This window comes from Scyliorhinus canicula, chromosome 12 (assembly GCF_902713615.1).
Source record: "Scyliorhinus canicula chromosome 12, sScyCan1.1, whole genome shotgun sequence".
In the NCBI taxonomy this organism is placed as follows: domain Eukaryota; kingdom Metazoa; phylum Chordata; class Chondrichthyes; order Carcharhiniformes; family Scyliorhinidae; genus Scyliorhinus; species Scyliorhinus canicula.
This window is the reverse complement of record NC_052157.1, coordinates 47,800,220-47,821,961: the sequence shown is the minus strand read 5'-3', so window position 1 is coordinate 47,821,961 and position 21,742 is coordinate 47,800,220. Positions and strand designations below refer to the sequence as shown.

The 21,742-nt window shown below is 41.0% G+C and overlaps 1 protein-coding gene across 1 annotated transcript in view; it reads left to right on the top strand.

The window, feature by feature from the left end:
- Positions 1 to 21,742, top strand: part of abhd17c (abhydrolase domain containing 17C, depalmitoylase) — a 75,150-nt gene that overhangs the window by 39,744 nt on the left and 13,664 nt on the right. The window contains exon 2 of the mRNA XM_038812968.1: positions 13,007 to 13,186. Within this exon, the coding sequence (XP_038668896.1) occupies positions 13,007 to 13,186 (180 nt within the window). The remainder of the gene's footprint in view (positions 1 to 13,006; positions 13,187 to 21,742) is intronic.

Sequence of the window (21,742 nt, the reverse complement as noted above, 5' to 3'; positions counted from 1 at the left end):
AAAACTGGAATCGATGGGAATCGGGGAGAACTCTTCACTGGTTGGAGTCATATCTGGGACAAAGAAAGATGGATGAGGTGGTTGAAGGTCAATCATCACCGCTCCAGGACATCACTGCAGAAGTTCCTCCAGGTAGTGTCCTAGGCCCAACCATCTTCAGCTGCTTTATCAATGACCATCCTTCACCATAAGGTCACAAGTGGGGATGTTCGCAGATGACTGCACAATGTTCAGCACCATTCACAACTCCTCAGATGATGAAGCAGTCCATATCTAAATAAAAGATCTGGACAATATCCAGGCTTCGGCTGACAAGTGGCAAGTTATATTTGTGCCACACAAGTGCCAGGCATTGACAATCTCCTCAGATCTAACCATCGCCCTTTGACATTAAATGGCATTACCATCACTAATGCTCCACAATCAACATCCTGGGGGGATTACCATTGATCAGAAATTGAACTGGACTAGCCATATTTAAACTGTGGCTTTCAGAGCAGGTCAAAGGATAGGAATCCTACTCTCCTCCTGATTCCCCCCCCCCCCCCCCCCCCCCCCAAGCTTGTCCACCATCTTCCAGCACAAGTCAGGTGTGTAATGGAATACTCTCCACTTGCCTGGATGAGCACAACTCCAACAACACTACAGAAGCTCAATACCATCCAGACAAAGCAGCCCACTTGATTGCTGCCCCTTTCACAACCAATGAACACTGGCAGCCGTGCGTACCATCTATGTGATGCACTGCAGTAACTCGCCAAGGTTCCTTAGATAGCGCCTTCCAAACCCATTACTGTCCAGAAGGACAAGAGCAGCAGATAACTGGGAACCCCACCACCTGGAGATTCCCCTCCAAGTCATTCACTATCCTGACTTGGAAATATATTGCTGTTCCTTCACTGTTGATGGATCAAAATCCTGGAACACTCTCCCTAACTGCACTATGGGTGTTCCTACACCTACGGGATTGCAACGGTTAAGAAAGCAGTAACAGCTTCTGAAGGACAACTAGAGACAGGCAATAAATGCTGGCTTAACCAGAGAGACCACATCTCATAGATGAATTTTTTTTTAAATGAGTGGTGGATGCACAGCTCAGTTCAATCTTCGTCTTTGAAATTGCAGAGCAGAAAATAATTGTGCAACGGCTATTGAATTCAAGCAATTGGAGACGAGCATTAGAGATTGGAGGAAGGTTCTCTATACTGCTTAGGCAGATGGCTGCAGTTGGAAGACCAAGACCAAGTACACCAATGAAAGCCGCCAGAATGGACTCTGAGGATCGCTCTGAATCTGCGCCCTGAAGCAAGCAAGAAAATTAGGCATTGCAGATTTCAAAGCCAATCGTAGATGATGCACCTGGTTTATGAAGAGAAATAATTTTGTTCTGTGACAGAAGACCAAAATTTCACAGGAACTCCCAGCAGAACTTGATGACAGGCTTATTGCATTTAAGTGATTTATAATCAAACATTGACAAAAGAATCAATCTAGATTGGCCTGTATTGGATCATGGATGAGATACCTCGGGTTTTGACATGTCATCCAGCCAAACGTTGAGCGAAATTAGAGAGAAAACAATGCTAGTGAAAAAAAGTAACCATGAAAAGCTTAGATTCCGAGTCCTGCTGTCATGTATGTTTGACGGGAACAAAGCTTTAAGCAAAAGGTGAAATTCAAGAGAAAAACCCTCCCAAAGTACCAACTTCTAAAAGGAGTAATTATTCATGTTCGCAATAAAGAATGGATGGTGGCTTGAAAATTCGGCTAAGGAAAGTTTGAAGTTTCCAACCAGAAGGATCATGCAAAGAAAAAAAAGTCTTCTCATCTAGGACATGTTCAGATCGCACCTTATCGGTGCTGTTATTGCTGAAGGTAGATTGTAAGACAAGTGATAAGTGTAGCGATTCCCAATGGTCTAAACAGCCTTGTACAACCATTGGATGTGTCTCTAAATAAGCTCTTCAAGAACAGCATGCAAAAAAAATGGATGATTGAAGGAGGCTGTATACTTGCTCAGACATGAGCAACCCTGTGTGAATGGATTGTTAAGACCTGGGTTGAAATCAGAGCAGAGATTGTTGTCAAATGATGTTTGCAGATGATGGCGTAGTGATATTGTCACTGGACTAGTAATCCAGAGACCTGGGGTCCCAGGTTCAAATCCTGTCGCTGCAGATGGTGAAATTTGAATTCAATAAAAATCTGGAATTAGAAGTCAAAAAATGACATTAGAACAAAGAACATTACAGCGCAGTACAGGCCCTTCGGCCCTCGATGTTGCGCTGACCTATGAAACCCCTCTAAAGCCCATCTACACTATTCCCTTATCATCCATATGCCTATCCAATGACCATTGGACGAAAAGGGAATAGTGTAGATGGGCTTTAGAGGGGTTTCACATTATACATTCTAAATTGTTTTAGGGCAGCACGGTAGCACAAGTGGATAGCACAGGGGCTTTACAGCGCCAGGGTCCCAGGTTCGATTCCCCGCTACGTCACTGTCTGTGCGGAGTCTGCACCTTCTCCCCGTGTCTGCGTGGGTTTCCTCCGGGTGCTCCGGTTTCCTCCCACAGTCCAAAGACGTGCAGGTTAGGTGGATTGGCCCTGATAAATTGCCCTTAGTGACCAAAAAAGGTTAGGTGGGGTTATTGGGTTATGGGGACAGGATGGAAGTGAGGGCTTAGGTGGGTTAGTGCAGACACGATGGGCCAAATGGCCTCCTTCTGTACTGTATGTTCTACGTAAATCATTCAAGAAATGTGGGATAGCCACTGCGCTTGCTGACACAGAAGTTTGTGTGGAATAATATGGCCAATATAGACAATTGCTGAAGGTGTTGATAATACATATTATTGCGCCGTTCAAGAAGCAGATTGGGGTGGGTTTTTGGTTCTGAAGACGAGGAGGGTGATTTGTTCAGTGCATGCTCTGTTGCTAAGGAGTATTGTTATCTGCACAATGAAAAGCTGAGTGCAATTGTATAAATTTGAATAAATGGCTTTTGTTTTTTTGATGATGTTGAATTTTGTCTGTCTCCATGGAGGTTATTTATTTATAAATAAAATTTTAATTAAAAGTACTTTGAGTTCTTTAGCACAGCTTTTGGGGGTGAGTCGTTGGTAACAGTCTGCGACTCTGTGATAACAAGGCAATGGATTTCACCCCATCCAAAATGTTACCCCTGTAAAAATCGACCCTCCCCAACTTTTTGACTAAAAATTTAGTCTTACAAACTCCACTTTTACACATGTATACATGATAGTTATAATAGGGGACTTTAATTATCTGAAATAGACAGGAATATTAGTGTACGGAGCAGAAAGGGGCAAGAGTTCCTAAAGTGTGTTCAGGAAAATTTTCTACAGTATCTACAGTATGTTTCCAGTCCAATAAGAAAGGAGACATTGTTGGACCTCCTTCTTGGAAATGAGGTAGGCCTGTAAAAGTCGAACAAGTCGGACAATACTTTGTGGCCAAAACCATGATATATGGAAAAGAACAATACAGAACAAGAATAATTATCTGGGAAAAAGCCAACTTCAGTGCGCTAAGAATCGATCTGAGCTGAATAAATCGTGAGTTAAAGGTTGTCAGGAAAATGGGAAGTGAGCAAAGGCTCTCCAATGGTACGGTACGGTAGCAAGTGGTTAGCACTTCTGCTTCACAACACTTGGGACCCTAGGATCAATTCCCGGCTTGGGTCACTGTCTGTGTTGGTTTCCTCCGGGTGCTCTGCTTTCCTCCCACAAGTCCCGAAAGACGTACTGTTATGTAATTTGGACATTCTGAATTCTCCCTCAGTGTACCTGAACAGGCGCTGGAATGTGGCAACTAGGGGCTTTTCACAGTAATTTCATTGCAGTGTTAATGCAAGCCTACTTGTGACAGAGATTATTATAATTATGAGATACAATTGAACCTAATCAACACCAAACATGGGAGAGAAAACGCCTGAGTTTGGAGGAGCAACTCCTCACAAATTATTTCACTTCATTTGTCATCGCCACCACTGATTTTTCACGGATTTTCAGTGGTGAATTTGCCTTCAGCCCCGTATATTTTGAACCCCAATACCCTCTATTATTATTTTATAAATTTCTGTGTACTTTTGTGTTTGATAAATTAATTATGTCCAAGTCTGTTTCAACACAGGTTGCTTAGAATCAGGTAATGGTACAGCACAGATGGAGGATCGGCAACATGTCATGTTTGGGCAAACTCTTTCAAAGAGCTATCTGGCTAGTTCACTCCCTGCCCATCCTTCATAGCCCTGAAAAAAAAACAGTTTAAATATTTATCCAACTTTCCTTTGAAAGTTATCATTGAATCTTCCTCCACCCTTTCAGGCAGTACATTCCAAATTATCTAAACTCATTTTCTTCATTCAACCTCTGTTTTTCTGACCAATTATCTTAAATATGTGGCCTCTGATTACTAATCCTCTGCCATTGCTGTTGTGTTACATGCATGACATTGATTTAACCCGTTGTACTTTTATCTTGAGGAAGTGTTTCTTAAATTGGGTTCAAATCAGTGATGCTGTGATCATGGTTGCCACATTTGACATAGAACTCCATAATGATCAGAAGCTTGGCAGGACTTTGGAATATGTGGCACAGTGTTCATTGCTTATCGGGCATTTGTGCTTATCCACTTGGGGCCAATTTAAAAAAAAAAAAAAATTTAGCATACCCAATTCATTTTTTCCAATTAAGGGGCAATTTAGTGTGTTTAATCCACCTACCTTGCACATCTTTGGGTTGTGGGGGTGAAACACACGCAAACATGGGGAGAATGTGCAAACTCCACACAGACAGTGACCCAGAGCCGGGATCGAACCTGGGACCTCGGCGCCGTGAGACTGCAGTGCTACCACTGCGCCACCGTGCTGCCCAACTTGCGGCCAATTCTTAGGCTGGAATGAGAAAATGCTGCAAATTAATGTATAAACTAGAATGACTTGCATTAATCTTCTGCTTTTTACAAAGTGATTTACTTTTTCTGATATGTTGTAATGTAGGAAATGTGGCAGCCAATTTGTTCACAGTGGAGTCTCACAAACAATGATATAAATAAAAGATACTGAGATAATTTTTCTGTTCTTTGTTTAGTTCCATTAAACCTTTTGTACATGAATGGGCTAATTAGACCTCTTTTAATGTTTAATTCTAAGGGTGACATCTCTGATGGTGCAACCCTTCATCAGTGATGTGAACTTGAATTTTGTGTTCAGGTATCTGGGGTCGATTTTGAACCCACAATCTTCCCGTTCAAGTGACTTTTACCACTGAACAAAGGCTCTGAGCACCAGCAACCTTTTTATAAGCTGATAATTAACTGAAAGAAGCTTGCAAATTTAGTCTGGTTATGTTCCATATTTTTCACAATTAATGTACAATGACAAATTCCTCCATACATTTTTTTGTGTCCCCTTCCTTTATTGTTGATTGCTCGGGACCTTTTAAATCAAGTTTAATTGCCAACTCTTTGTGGAGGTGATTAAAACTATTGATTTGACAAACTACCATAATGATGATGGAGTTGTGTTGGAGTACAAATATACCAGCTGTAAAATCCTTTACCCTAGATACACTACATTCTATTCCAGTGCTTGCTGCAAGGATTTGACGATTGAGATTTGCATTAATTTTACTGTGCTGTTTTAGTTGGTAATGTATCATTACTGGGAGGGTTAGCTTGGATCACAAATCTGAATTTGCATTACCTCAAATCCTGCTTCAGATGTTGGGATAGATTTAGAGCACAAAAAGCAGTTTGTTTTCATATGGATGTCGAATTTGATTTGCATCAAACGCCAGTTTCTTTCAAGTGAGAGCGCGCAGCTGTTCTGTGTTCAGTGATTTGCTGAAACATTAATCCTTTGGTATGGTCTGATTTAATATGGTGTCTAAACTGAAGAATGGTTGATGAGAAAGGCAAACCACTGCATCGGACAGCAGAAGATAAGTTTTCCTGCACCTTCCCACACAGCTACAGTATCATTATTGAAATTTGAGACATTTGTCAACTGTAGCAGGTTGGATTGGAATTTTCTAGCTTCACCACCCCTAATTTGCCTGATTATAGGTTGGATGTTATTGTAGAACATTTGTAACTACAAAACTTAGTATTTTTATGGAATGGTAATGAACAGCATTGTTAAATTCTTCTCAGCAATTTTGTCATGGTGAGCATACTCCTGCCATAAAATGCTGTTCATCATTTACCCGTTTGGTTTTGTCCATACAGGTAAGTGCTTAGTTATTCTTTTGCTGATTTTCTTAATTCCCCTCTGTGCATTAACTAATTTATTTGAAACTGCAATTGCTGATGGAGGATGAACAAATGTGCTCAATACTTGTACACTAATATTCCACAACATAATTTTATGACCTTGAAGTAAAGAACTTAGGGCGATGGTGGGGTAGTGTAATGTCCCAGGATGAGTGGAGGCCCATGCTTAATTCCCTAGTGACAGGGGTTCAAATCCCACCACAGCAGCTGGTGGAATTTGAATTCAATTTATAAAATTCTGGAATTGAAATGTAGTCTCTGTAATAGCAACCATGAAATTATCATCTCATTTTGCGCAGTAGTGAAACAGCTGCACTCTATATAACAAGTTGATGAGATTGACGAAAGGCCTATTTCTTGAGCAATGGTACAGTTCTTTTTGGCCAAACTTTTAGTCGCATCTCCTAATTTGGCCTGTAATTCTTGTGATCTGTGACTTTTGCTGTATATTGTGTGGATATCTTTTCCAAGAATTCTATTAAATTGGTGCACTGTCCAAACATAAATTATATCTGATGAAAGCTCCTCTGAGGGCCTATAATGAAACAAAATGAAAATCGCTTATTGAAGTTACTATATACAAAATGAAGTTACTGTGAAAAGCCCCTAGTCACCACATTCCGGCACCTGTCCAGGGAGGCTGGTACGGGAATTGAACCCTGCTGCTGGCCTGCTTTAAAAGCCAGCGATTTAGCTGAGTGAGCTAAACCAGCTTCTAACCAATGCTTGTTGGAAAATTCTCTTAAGAGAAGAACTAGTGTCTTGAACATTACTAGGTGGGACTTCCAGATGGCGCCAGAAGTCCAACCCTGAAACAACTGAGGCTATTCTCAGCATATAATAGCTGTCATTCCACTGATGATTGGATGGGCAGACTCACAACCAGCTTTTCAATGGGGAAGGAAACCGAGCTGTAGATATAAATTAAACTGCTCTCCCTTCCCACAAAGGCTATTTTCTAGGCCTTGATGGTGTAGTTGAGTAGCTTAGGTGGCTGTAGGTATCAATCCAATCTCTGAACCATGCATTTTGACATTTTAAATTCTATTGACTTGGAAGGTAAATGTTTCTGTTGTCTGCAGACCACGCTAGTTGCTGAACGGACAGGTGGAGCTGTGGTCTTTAGTAGCTCTGGTTTGGACAGAGTAATAAGACATATGAGAAAGAAAGAGTTGTGGGGAGAATGGAAAGATTTTCACTCAAAGGAGGAGAATTGGAGATGGAGGGGGAAAACAGATATGATCAGGAAAAATCAGTGGATGCCCAAAAGGGAAAATTATTCCATTCTTCACTTTGGTGAGCAGACTTAGTTAAACAAGACAATATCAAAAAGAATTGCTGTCATTGCAAGACCTTGAGTGAGAGAAGTGTTATATTGCACATCTGCCTTGGGAAATGTTGAAGGAATAAATGTATCTAAAGTATCACCAATAGTGTAAAATAAATGGCTGCCTCGGTGGTAACACAAACATTACCATTCGAGGAACTCTTCTGACTGTTTATCATGCAGGCCAGTAAAGCGGATTTGTGTTCAGACGTCTGTTGAAATATTTCCAAGTTATCAATCAATCATTACTTTTATTCCTTTGTCATTTTATTTAAATGTTTTTTCCTTGTAAAGGAAGTGCAGAATTCAAATTCCCTCAGACGTGCGCCTTGAGAAATTGTTCTCCGAAGTGGCTATGTGTTGCTAAGTTATAAATGCTGCAGAAATTGATTTTTTTCTATTATAGGCACTGTCACAAGGACAGCAGAATAAAAATCCTGCTCTGTTGTTAAGGCAGTGGCTGCTGTTACTTGGAAAAATATATTTCTTTAGCCATGAGGCGAGGGCGCTAGGTAATAAAATGGCAGACTTGTTGACGAATTACAATAGTCATTTACTTGTCAGATATTGAAAGGATAGGCAAAATTCTCCTAAATCTCCGCTGGTGGGTTCAATGGCCAGTGTGGGGTGGGTGGTGGATTGGGGGGGGAATATGATGGGCTGCCCAGAAATCTGTTTCATGCTGGTGTGATTTTTACGGTGGGATCTTCCACTGGTGCCTGCCATGATGGGTTAGAAAAGCTGCCAGAGACTGGCACCAGCCTTATTTGCAACCTGTTAATGGGATGCAGATGAAGGCCTGAAACCATGCCAGTGTGAACCCATTCAGAACAATTAGCGTGCAGGTGTTAGGATTCATCTGAACAATGCCTAGGACTGTCCCCGGAGTTCAGGGTGGAGGTTGTCTGCAACCCTTGACTCTGGAACATCACAGCAGCGGTTCAGGGGTGCACCTGCAGGTGGACCTACCAGATTCCGTGCCCCGGAGAGGTCCAACTTCCAGCCTCAATGTTCCTGGAGATCCATCTTCCAGTGTCCGAGTGCACTCGGAGATCTCCATTTTCAGGAGGTTCATCTTCAATAGTGGGTAGTGTTGTTGGGCGCCTTTTTAATATGGCACCTGCACACGATAGCTGAGTACATGCCGTTCAGGCCTACTGCGCCATTGAATATGGCATACAACCCTGGTGTGTGTAATTAATGAGGTCAGGGCCTGAAGATTTGGTATGTCTTCCGACTGGCTTCCACAGTGGAACACACTCCGCGTTTCCACCACGGCACTTAGCCTAGAAATTGGAAAAATTCCATCCGATATCTGAGGCCCATAACTTCCCTCTGTGTAGAGTTCACGCAGCAGCTGGGTTGCAATATAAATGGGTTATGACAACGAAAAGCACTATATTATCATCCAGGTTTGAAAGGTTGAGACAACGCACAAATTGTAAATTAGAATGTCATGAAGAAAGGAATGCTATGTTATGAAGTTCCCCAATTTATACTCTACTCTTCCATATTTCTCTATAGACAAATTGCATTTTTATGGAAGTTAAGAGCTTGCAAAGCTCTTTAAGCCAGTTTAAAGTCTGTTTATGCGCATGTCAACAGCACATTACCGCTGTTGGAATGAAATCTGAACAATATTATGATTGTGACGGTACAATATGTTTTCCTTTCCTCCCCAGTATTTCACTGTACACCTGGAATGAGTTATGATTTGTGCATAACTTCTGTTTTTGCTCTCCTTTTCTGGAAGAAATCCAGTTTCACAACTGTTTACATTATCCTCTGACACTGATCTGTAATAACAACAACATTTGCAACATTTTCCAGATCCTGCTGCATGGGTATTTGTATTACCTTTAATATCAGTCTTATGCATTGGGTAAGAATACTGAAACTGCTCATTAGCCCTGGTGATGGTTTCTGCATAGTTATTTTGTCCAGTTTGATTTGCAGCATTTATAGGATTCTTTTGAACTGTTGGTGATGCCATATTTGTTTTTTAATTAATAAAACTTTATTATTCAGTATGTTACTTAATTATCCATACCTTTGTTCGGGTTGCCCGAAATAGAGCCGAGAGTCAGTTTATGCTTTTTGGCACGTGAAGTGCACTTGACAAAGTCCATTGCAAAGTATTTGGTGCCTTTGGTTGCCTCTGAAGATTCATTTACATTTTTACAATGTTTCATAGATAAAATTTTATCCAGTTGTATTATTTTTCTAAAGACCTGCTGTAATCGGGTTTTTTTGATTCCTTCACCGCAGAAAGTATTGATCAGATTTGATAATAAATAGAGTACGCTATGAATCCTATTCCTCTAATGTTTACTAAAGGAAAATGCGGTTTGGATTGCAGTCCATACAAACAGTGCACATCGGGGATGACCAAAATATTTCCACTGAAGTTCAGAACAGTCACAGAATTTTAAATAAATCCCAACATAAGCTTTTTGTCCACATTCAGTTTCATAGCTGAATCATTATGTCTGATGAATTTGGTAAATCTATCAATTTTGAAAAACAAATGTTCTACCCTATTAAAACATTGTTGTTCTGTCCTTGTTCCAACTATGTGCATTTATTTTTAATGTATAATCATGCACCACGTGAAGTTGTTTCAAGTTGGGAAAAGATGTATTTTTTAGCTTTTATTTCACTCTTCAATTTTTTGTTGAGTTTGTTCTCAGTATATAACTGGGAATAAACCTGATTAAGTGGTAAATTTGCACAAGAAATTTTGGATTCAAATCCATTTTTAAGAACTCCGGGATTCTCCCATTTCAGTTCCTACATGTGAGCATTTAGAAAACTTCTTTTTGCATTTGGGATATAAATATTTGTGTGCGCTGTATATAAATACCAAGGGCTGGTTTGTTTTCTTCGGTTGTTTTTCCACTATTTGCATCGGTTGCTTTTGTGAGCACGAGTGAGATTTTCAGTAGCCCTTTTTCCAGCATATGGGGCTGGCTGTTATTCATACACTGTTTGCTTAAATACTGAATGCTGCCAGGACAGCAAGCTTGTGTTACAAAATAAGCTGACGGCCAGTTGATGGAACGTGGAACAAATTTCTGAACATGTAGAACCCTGCTTAGCATTATACAGAGACTACTTGTATGCGCTACTGCTAATTTATTATTGACCTGCAGAATGGCTGTCCCCATGTTATTCAGAATCCAAAACCAGGCACCAGAGTCTAAGGATACGGGGGGAAACCATTTGGGATGGAGATGAGGAGAAATTTCTTCACCCAGAGAGTGGTGAGCCTGTGGAATTTGCTGCCACAGAAAACAGTTGAGACCAAAACATTGTATGTTTTCAAGGAGTTACATAATCGCTCATGGGGCTAAAGGGGTGAAAGCAGGTATTGAGTTGGATGATAAGCCGTGATCATAACGAATGGCGGAGCAGGCTCGAAAGGCCTACTCCTGCTTTTTTCCATTTTTCTAGAAAGCTGCTGTTTGGTACAAATTAATCTTTAACTTTTCATCCACCAGGTTTTACATTCAAGCCTATTCCGCGGGTATACGTTGCATCTATCTGTTTGAACAAATGATTACTCATTTTTTCCTAAAGGTTATGTAGAACCTGTTTGCTTCGCAACTCTCTAATGTTCAAGAAACTCTCTTTACAAATCTCAAAGGTGTAATTAAAAACACTACTAATTATGTTCTTTTATAGTCCATGCTGCAGTCATGGTGGGAAGAACTCTCAATTTAGAAAATTAATTTGCCGTGTTAATTGTGCAGTTACAAACATTGTGATTTTGTTTAAAATATCACAAATTAGCTGAAAGTGGCTGTTCTAAATGAATCTAGCATTAATTGTTATTGTGAAAGGTGGATGTAACGTCCAGACCCACGAGCAGGATGCTGTAAATTGTGGGAGAGAAAGTGACATAGAGGAAGTAGTAATTAGGTGATTCAACCTCTCTTTAAACACCTAAAGCTTTTCTGGGGACGGTGCAGACTGATGGAAATTACAGACCTTCAACTTTGAGATTCTAAGACTAACCTGCAGGAGTAGTTTCCTTGAGTTTAACAGTGGGGGTGCATAGAGATGGGAAAGCATATGGAATGGTGTATTTTCCATTTCAAATGAAAAAAGGAGGAATGCAGGCTATTCCTGTAGTAACTGTAATTATAAAGAATTGGATTTATTTAATGGCATTTTTATCTTCCGAATGTCCAAAGGAGCTTCATAACAAATCAACTTCTTTTGAAATATAATCACTGTTTGGAAAGCATGGCATCCAGAAGGTTCTCCAAACATAGGAGAGGCCTATCAGTTAGTCTGTTTTTAGTGGCATTGAGAAATGGATGTTGATCAGAACACCAGGGGACCTTTCATGTCCTGCTGAACAAGCAGACGGGTCCTTGACAATAAATATAGGCTGGAAGATTTATGATAAGAGATACTGAGGGTGAGAAGAAGGACCATGTGCCAGTAAGTTTTGGTTTGATCCTGCTCGGGAGTATGCAAACGCATTGAGATTTTGGGGCAGTATTCAAGTATGTAAATTAGTTGTTATTGAAAATTTGTGGTTACCATAAATGTGAACTTTTTTGAGACCGCCAACAATGGGAAAGATTTGGAGTTCCATCTAAGTTTAAATATTCACGCTTGTCAGCAAATGATGGATCAAGTGTAGAGTCCTCAGAGACAAGGTACTTGTATTTCGAAGAGACATGAAATATTCAAAGAACAGAAAGAAACAATGTTGTGATTGTTGTTGTAGGAAGAGGAAGGAAGGCTGTGTATTCTGAGGGTGATCTATCTGAAAGATGTTAACAATGCACGTATAATAGTTAGGAAACATGTAACGGTATTGTGTATGGATAAAAATTCATTTACGGGATGTGGGTGTCACTAGTTAGGCCAGCATTTATTGTCCATCCCTACTTGCCTTTCAGAAGGTGGTGGTGAGTTGCCTTGAACCGCTGCAGACCTTGCCTATAGGTACATCCACTGTACTGTTAGGGAGGGAGTGAAGTGTGTGAAGATTTTAATTCATTTGAAGAACAAGCATAGTGAGTAGAGGACAGCAACTTGAGGGACCCTAGGTTGAATGAGAAAATCTTCAATTCAACCATACTCAAAGTGAGAAGAAAGTTGGGCAAGAGATCGAAGGTGATTTAGTCTTGACTGCAATTCTTCCTTGGTTTGCAAGAGATGGTCAATATTCTGAGTGCCTCGCATGTGGAAAAATAGAAGCTTGATCAACGTTTTGGAGATGAACACCACCTGCAGAACCATATACTAGTGGCATCAGGAAAAGGGTAGCAGAGGAAACTCAACACTGTGTACTTTAAATAACTGCATTATGTCATGTTTTATTACTTTATTCAAATATCTGAGACTTGTATTTTTTTTACAGGTATGCTGTTAGCCCAGAGAATATCATTTTGTATGGTCAAAGCATTGGCACTGTCCCAACAGTAGATCTTGCATCACGCTATGAATGTGCAGCTGTTATTCTCCATTCTCCTCTTATGTCTGGCTTGCGTGTGGCATTCCCTGATACCAGGAAAACATATTGTTTTGATGCCTTTCCAAGGTAAGTGTATTGGACAGTTATTTCCTGCAGTAGTAAAACTTATGCATTTGTGTAATATACAAGTTTGTAACAGTGAAAAGACTGAAAATTGGCATTTGTTTTTTGTGCAACTGATTATTTTAGGACACATTAGCAGAGACACCTACATTTTTTCTTTAAAATGTTGCTTTTCAGTATATGTTTTAATCAAGTTTAAATGACAGAAATGAATTTAGTAGAATTCCAGCATTATCTCTATCTTCCCCCTTTCTGCCCTGTATAGGAGCTATTTAGTAGCATAGTGTACAACAGATTTGCTATCAATGCATTGAGTGATGAATTGTTTTGTGAAATAGTAGATCAGGTTTGTACTTTCTCTTCTCAAACCTAAATTGTTGCATATTACTAAAAAGTCAATCCTTTGTAAAAAGTAACTTTTTTGCTGCTTAACACAATGCATGAGGATAGTGTGCGTCATTCAACAGCTATGTAGTTTAATTGAAAACAGAATTGAGTGTTTTTTTCCAGGCTAGAGCTGCGATTTGGTGTAATGAAATGGAAAGTTTTGAAGTATCACAACAGTAGCCAGGAGTCAGCACCATATGGGAAGGTAGTTTCATTAGGAACAGATCTACCATGAATCGGTCAGACTATTGAACTACATTCACCCTGGGAAGTGTAAAAGTCTGAGGCAAGCTTTCACCATATCCACAAGTATGACAACAAATTTATCTCATTGCTGTTTCTGAAACACTGAGGACATCAAAAAGACTAAATCAAAGACCATTTGTTCTTTAAACAGTCAAAATAACCAACTCATTGAAATAATTGCTTGCTATATTTATTAAAAGAAAACTTAGTCATTTTGCAGCAATACAGAAAAATGTTTGGACGACTAAGGCATAACATGTTATGACACCATGGTGTGAAATCATCAAACAAGTGTGGAATTGTAGGAGCAAATCCCTACAGTGACCTGTTGAGTCTCTACTGAGAATTGTGGCAACTGAGAAAGAGTTTGGAAACCCACTTCAAGCACTTTGACACTTCAAGCCGAGGCTTTTTTTGTGCATACAAACTATATTGTTACAAATATTTCAAACACCGAATGGGCTCTTAAAATGTTATATGTCTATTATTCCTAAAACTCTGGGCTGGATTCTCCACCGGCGGGATGCTCTGTTTTGCCCGCAGCCCGAGATGTTCCCGACGACGTGGGACTGCCCCACAATGGAAACCCCATTGACCAGCCGGCATAACGGGGCATCCCGCCGGTGGGGTGAAACAGAAATGTGGCGGGGCGGAGAATCCAGCCCTCTTATTTCATTCGTAGGTGCTGCTTGATTTAGTGAGAAAATAAACTTAACTTTGCTCTTGAACTACCGATTGGGTCCTTTCATTCCTACTTTCAGATTCGTGTTCATCTTACCTTTTTGTGATTTGAGGCCAAGGTAGAATGAACCGGAATTTGTTGTAAAAATAACGGCAAGGCTAATCGCACTCCCCACTATTTGAGCAAATTGAATAGTCCTTCAGGCAAGCACAGACGTGCAGTTAAATATGAAAACTGGAATTTTCTACCTGAGATGCGTTGCTTCTCCATAAGCTGTGCGGAGGTGGCATCTGCTATCGGACTCCCCATTCATACGCATTCAGTGACATGAAGTTCCAGTATTTATATTGTAGAAATGGACTAACCTCAGCACAAAGAACAGTACAGAGCAGGAACAGGTCCTTCGACCCATCAACCCAGCGCTGATCCAGATTCCTTATTTGGGCCTACTACTTATTGCCCAAACAACCTGTATCCCTCCATTCCCCGCCCATTAATGTGTCTATCAAGTTACATCTTAAATACTACTATCGCGCCTTCTCCACCACCTCCACTGGCACCACGTTCCAGGCACCTACCACCCCCTGCGTGAAAAACTTTCCCAGCACATCTCCCCTAAACTTTCCCCACTCACCTTGAACCTGCGCCCATTGTAATTGAGTCTTCCACCCTGGGAGAGAGCTCCTGACTATTCACCCTGTCTATACTTCTCGAATTTTGTAGACCTCAATCAGGTCTCCCCTCAGCCTTCGTCTTTCCAACAAAAACAATCCTGAGTTGATTCAATCTCTCTTCATCACTAACACTCTCCAGACCAGGCAACATCCTGGTAAATCTTCTTTGCACTCTCTCCGAAGCATCTATGTCCTTCTGGTAGTGTGGCGACCAGAACTGCACGCAATATTCCAAATGTGGCCTAATTAAAGTTTTATACAACTGTAACATGACTGCCAACTCTTGTACTCAATGCCCTGTCCGATGAAGGCAAGCATGCTGCATGCCTTCTTGACACCTTATCCACCTGCATTGCCAGTTTCATGGAACTATGGACCTGAACGCCCAGATCCCTCTGTATGTCAATGCTCCTACGGGATCTGCCATTTACTGTATAATTCATACCTGAAGTTGATCTTCCAAAATGCATCATACGCATTTTTCCCGACTGAACTCTATCTGCCATTTCTCTGCCCAACTCGCCAATCTATCAATATTCTGCTGTATTCTCTGATAGTCCCCTTCACTATCTGCAACTCCACCTATCTTAGTGTCATCTGTAACCTTGCTAATCAGACCATCTACATTTTCCTCCACATCATTTATATATACACATATATTACAAATAACAGTGGTCCCGTTCTGGAAAAACTCCCTTCCATTGCTACTCTCTCTCACTTATTGGCGACTGAGTTCTTTATCCATCTAGTTAGCACACCCTGAATTCTATGCGACTTTGCCTTTTATACCAGTCTGACATGATGGACCTTGTCAAACACCTTACTAAAGTAGGTTTCCATGTAGACAACATCCACAGCTTTTCCCTCATAAATTTTGTCGCCTCCTTAAAAAGCTCAATCAAGTTGGTAAGACATGACCTTCCCTGCACAAAACCATGTTGCCTTTCACTAACAAGTCCATTCACTTCCAAATGTAAATAAATCCTGTCCCTCACTATCTTCTCCAACAGCTTTCCTACCACTGATCTCAGGCTCACCAGCCTATAATTGCCTGGATTATCCCTGCTTCCCTTCGGAAAGAAAGGGACAACATTGGCTATTCTCCAGTCCTCTGGAGTCTCGCCTGTGGACAAAGTTGCTAAGATATCTGTTAAGGCCCCAGCTATTTCCTCTCTTCCTCCCACAGAAACCAGGCATATATCCCATCCGGCCCAGGAGACATCTACCTTAATGCTTTTTAAGATATCCAACACTTTCTCTTTCATTGAGCCCTAACCTCAAAATCCGTCATGTCCCTCTCCTTGGTGAATACAGATGCAAAGTACTCATTAAGGATCTTGCCCATTTCCTCTGACTCCACACATAACTTCCCTCCTTTGTCCTTGAGTGAGCCTACTCTTTCCCTAGCTACCCTCTTGCTCCTTATATATGTACAAAAGGCCTTGGGATTTTTCTTGACCCTGCGTGACAATGACATTTCATGGCCCCTTTTAGCACTCCTAACTCCCCGTTTGAGTTTGTTCCTACTTTCCCTAATTCTTCAAAGGCTGTGTCTGTTTTTTGTTGCCTAGACCTTATTTATGCTTCCTTTTTCTTTTTGACTAGTCTCTCAATTTCCCCTGTCATCCTTGGTTCCCTAATCCTGCAATTTCTGTCCTTCATTTATGTAGGGACATACATGTCCTGCACTCTAATCAAGACTTTAAAAGACTCCCGCATATGAAATGTGGATTTACCCTCAAAACAGTCACCCCCAATCCACATTCTCCAGCTCTTGCCGAATTCTGTTGTAGTTGGCTTTCCCCCAATTCAGCACCCTCAGTCAAGGACCACTCTTGTCCTTATCCGAGTATTCAAAAACTTACGGAATTATGATTACTATTCCCAAAATGTTTCCCTTCTGAAACTTTGGCCACGTGACCGGGCAGATTCCCCAATACCAGGTCCAGTAAGGCCCCCTCCCTGGTTGGACTATCGACATACTGTTTCAAAAACTCTCCTGGAAATACCTAACAAATTACTCTCCATCCGAGCTCCTGGCACTAAGGGAGTCCCAGTCAGTATGGGGGAAAATTAAAATCACCCACCACAACAACCCTGCTATTTTCACATCTTTCCAGAATCTGGCTACATATCTGTTCCTTTGTAGCCCACTGGCTGTTGGGGAGGCCTATAGTACAACTCCAACATAGTGATTGCAACAGTACGACCCCGACATTGTGATTGCAATAGTACGACCCTGACATTGTGATTGCAATCGTACGACCCCAACATTGTGATTGTAATAGTACAACCCCGACATTGTGATTGCAACAGTACAACCCCGACATTGTGATTGCAATAGTACAACCCCGACATTATTGCAATAGTATGACCCCAACATTGTGATTGTAATAGTATGACCCCGACATTGTGATTGCAACAGTACAACCCCGACATTGTGGTTGCAATAGGACGACCCCAACACTGTGATTGCAATAGGACGACCCCAACATTGTGATTGTAATAGTACGACCCCGACATTGTGATTGCAATAGTACGACCCCGACATTGTGATTGCAATAGTACGACCCCAACATTGTGATTGCAATAGTACGACCCCAACATTGTGATTGCACAAAAAGTTAAAACATTATCCATTTCGGTCTAGGTCCCTGTTTTATAAGTCTTTATTCCTGCCAAATAATCTTGCTGAGGCAGAACATTTATATTTCTATGGGTGGAATCTCATTCCTTCAGATCTTGTTGAAGATTTTTCAAAGATCACTTTTTTAATTTTGTCCTTTGTGCTTTTTTCCCTCTCTCCTGCTCCTAGTGCAATCTTTCTTTCCCTCTTTATTTCACTTTCTCTACCTGAATTGCCATTGACTTCACTATTTGAACTTGCACTTTTGTTTCAGACCATATGTGTTCCTTAAAAATGTTTAAATCTGATTGGTTAATGAGACACACATTGCTTGCCTGTTCTCACAGGCTCCAGCTGCCTTGTTGCATTGTCTATATCTCTAACCTACAACAGCAGCCAATGTAAAAAGTCTCAAAAATTAAGTGGGGAAGGGCAAATCTGATCAACATTAGTGACCATTTTGTTAGCTGCAGTTATTTCGGCCCCAATAAATGTGTGCCAATCTGTGGCACATATATTTTGCAATATTTGAGGATGAACACTCGACCTGTGACAGATAAAACATGCATTAGATGCAATATATTTAAGTGTACAAGAGGATCTCCTATGACACTACTCGTGGTGAGTCTGAGCAGACGTTGCTTTGTCACATGCTGCGATACCATGTAATGTACAACACGTTAGCAAGGCAAATGAATAAATTCCGTTTTCCATACATGGTGTTAGTGTTTGCATCATCAAATGCATGATTCTGTCTTTTCCCCACCTACAAAATTCTAATTTTGCCGATTACCGTTTATCTTTATTTATTAGAACTCGGTTTACTGACTATGGTAAGCAATATACAGCAGTATGCAGCATTGTTAGTGTAGTGGGGAGGGAGGGGTCGTGGAGATCAGTGGCAGTTATGGGAATGCTGAATTTTTGTGGTGTTTGGAAGTTGGAATATGTATGGCATTGTTGCAAAATGGGTGCCTGACATTTGATTTATTAATAAACTTTCACATTATGTTAATGGTGGGGATGGTGAGGAGTTGCTAGTCTGATATCAGTAATGGGTTGGGATTGAGGGGGGGGGGGGGGGGGAGTTTAAAAATAAATATAGTGGTAAAAATTTGGGTTTCGTTTAATGGGTGATTGCATGTATTCCAGCTGTGCTGGGGATGAATTGAGGATTTATTAATATTGGTAAAGATACTGGGGCCGATTAGCAATGGGTTCCAGAGCACTGACTGGGGGATAATCAAGTAGCATTGGGTGAGGGTGTAGCAGGTGCCAAGCTGACTGTGGTTGTTATCAGGGTCTAGAAATACTGTGGAGAGAAATGCAGAGTCTAGCAGCACTAAGCATATGTAGATAAGCTGCTGGGGTTAGAACAGCTTGTGAAAATGTCTTGGGGTTTGGGTGGCAACATACTGGGGACAGATTGTACAATGGACAGAGAGGGTTGTGACACCAAGAAGCATTCAATGGCAAAGGGGGGTTGCTACCGGGGCAGGATAACTGGAAAATGCACCATTTTGCAAGGGGGATATAGGGAATGGATGCAAAGGTAAGAGCACTGATTTGTAATGAGATTCAATAGTAGAAAGAGTGCTGAGATTGCGGAGTATTTGGGAATGGGAAACCTAAGGAAGGCTGATGTTGGGGCATGAGACCTTTTGTTCCACAAATCTTGGAGTGATGTCCCTGGGCTGCAGAAGTATTAAGGAAGCGAATCAAAGGTTCAAAAACTCTTAAATTATACACTTTGTGAATAAAGTTTGAAATTGTGCACACTGATACTCTGCCGTACATTAAATGTTGGACTCGTATTCGAAAATAAATTAAAGAGTTCACTCATGACAAGTTAATGCTCTTAGTTCTATATGTTAACTTCCCTTCTCAAGATCGTAGATCGGAAAATAAAATGGTGTAGAATTCCTCTGTATTAGAGTCATAGTGTTACAGCATGGAAAGAGGCCCTTCGGCCCATCGTGTCCGAGCCAACCATGAAGCACCTAACTGTTCTAATCCCATTTTCCAGGACTTGGTCTGTAGCCTTGTATGCAATGGCATTTCGAAATACTTCTTAAAAGTTTTGACGGTTCCCGCTTCTACCACCCTTTCAGGCAGTGTGTTCCAGATTCCAATCACCCTCTGGGTGAAAACATTTTTCCTCGTATCTCCTCTAAACCTCCTGCCCCATTATCTTAAATCTATGTCCCCTGATTATTGACCCCTTCATTAAGTGAAAATGTACCTTCCTATCCACTTTCTATGTCCCTCATAATTTTATTCACCTCGAGGACTTCCAGTGGCCACCAGAGTCCCGTGTCTGGTTGGTTATCGTGGCACAGTGGATAGCACTGTTGCTTCACAGCACCAGGGTCGATTCCCGGCTTGGGTCACTGTTTGTGCGGAGTCTGCACGTTCTCCCTATAAGTGGGTGGTTTCGTCTGGGTGCTCGCGTTTCCTCCCACAAGTCCGAAAGACGTGCTATTATGTGAATTAGACATTCTGAATTCTCGCTCTGTGTACCCGAACAGGTGCCATAGTGTGGCGACTAGGAGATTCTCACAGTAACTTCATTGCAATGTTAATGTAAGCCTACTTGTGATGACAGTAAAGATTATTATTATTATGTGAGTGGGATGAATGGACCAGTTAAAAGATCCCAGGTATTTGCCCATTTGAAAAGTTTGAGGGCTGATGTGGTCTTTCTACAGGAGACCCATTTGAGAGTTAGAGATCAAACCAGGCTGTGGAAAGGATGGATTAGGCAAGTGTTTCATTCTAGCTTTGATGCCAAGACATGGGGAGCGCGTTGTTGATTAATAAGCGGGTGGAATTTTCTGCGGTCAACATTATGGCAGACTCAGGATGGAGATATAGTAAGTGGGTGTTAGTGGGCATGCCGGTGGTTTTGGTTAACTTGTATTCGCTGAATTGGAATGGGATGAGAAAGAATTTATTCCGGGGGGGGGGGGGGGGGGGGGGGCAGTGCTAGTATCTATTCCTGATCTCTATTTACATCAGCTAATCATGGGGGGGGGGGGGGGGGTATGATAGCCAAATAATAATCACTTCCACAAATCTGATTTGTGGAAGACTATCGTAAGTATGAGAAATCGTAACTGCATTTTCTCTCATCCTGTTTTGTACATTGCTGAGGAAAGCAACATGGTTTGTTCTTTTACAGAAGATAATCATGTCAAACAAGTCTTTGCTAAATGTACCTAGAGATATTACTCTTGTCCAACAAAAGCTCTTGAAATATTTTGCATGTGTTCTGCCTGTTATTAGACCAGTCAAATTCAGTAGATCTTTATTACCTTGTTGCTTTCATCTTTTATATGCACCAGCAATGACTATGGTGGAATAGAAGTCCATCATAAACCCAAAATTCCATTGCATGTTCCCAAATCTGATCAGCTTCCCAAGTACATTAAATGCTATAACTCACACTCTGTCTTGTTAATTATAAACAAATCTCAATTACAAGAGCCACTTGATAAAAATAGAATTTTTCACAATTCCCTTGGATATTGCTTGACATGGTCTCAGCTGTTGAGATTGTTGGCTTTAGATTTCTCATTTATATCAGAGATCACTTAGCGTAGGATTATTCTGCAATAGCAGCATTTATTTAGCCTTTTCTAGAAAGTGGAAAATAGGAGAAGCATTCACCTGAATTACACGGAAGCAAGCTCCTGAAGGGAATCTGTGACTAAATATGCTAACACCACTGAGTTGCAAAGCTGCTCAACAAAGCTGACCAGATGAGAAATTCTAATTCTTTGTAACTTTGGTTATCAAGTAAGTACATGCTAGAGATTATGGCTGGGTGTGATCTCCCAGTAGTGATTTTGGTACATCATTATTGTATAAGGAGACAGGAAAAAACTCCTGATATATTGAATGAGGCCAGAATCTGAAGGAAATGTGGCACTTGTATATGTCAC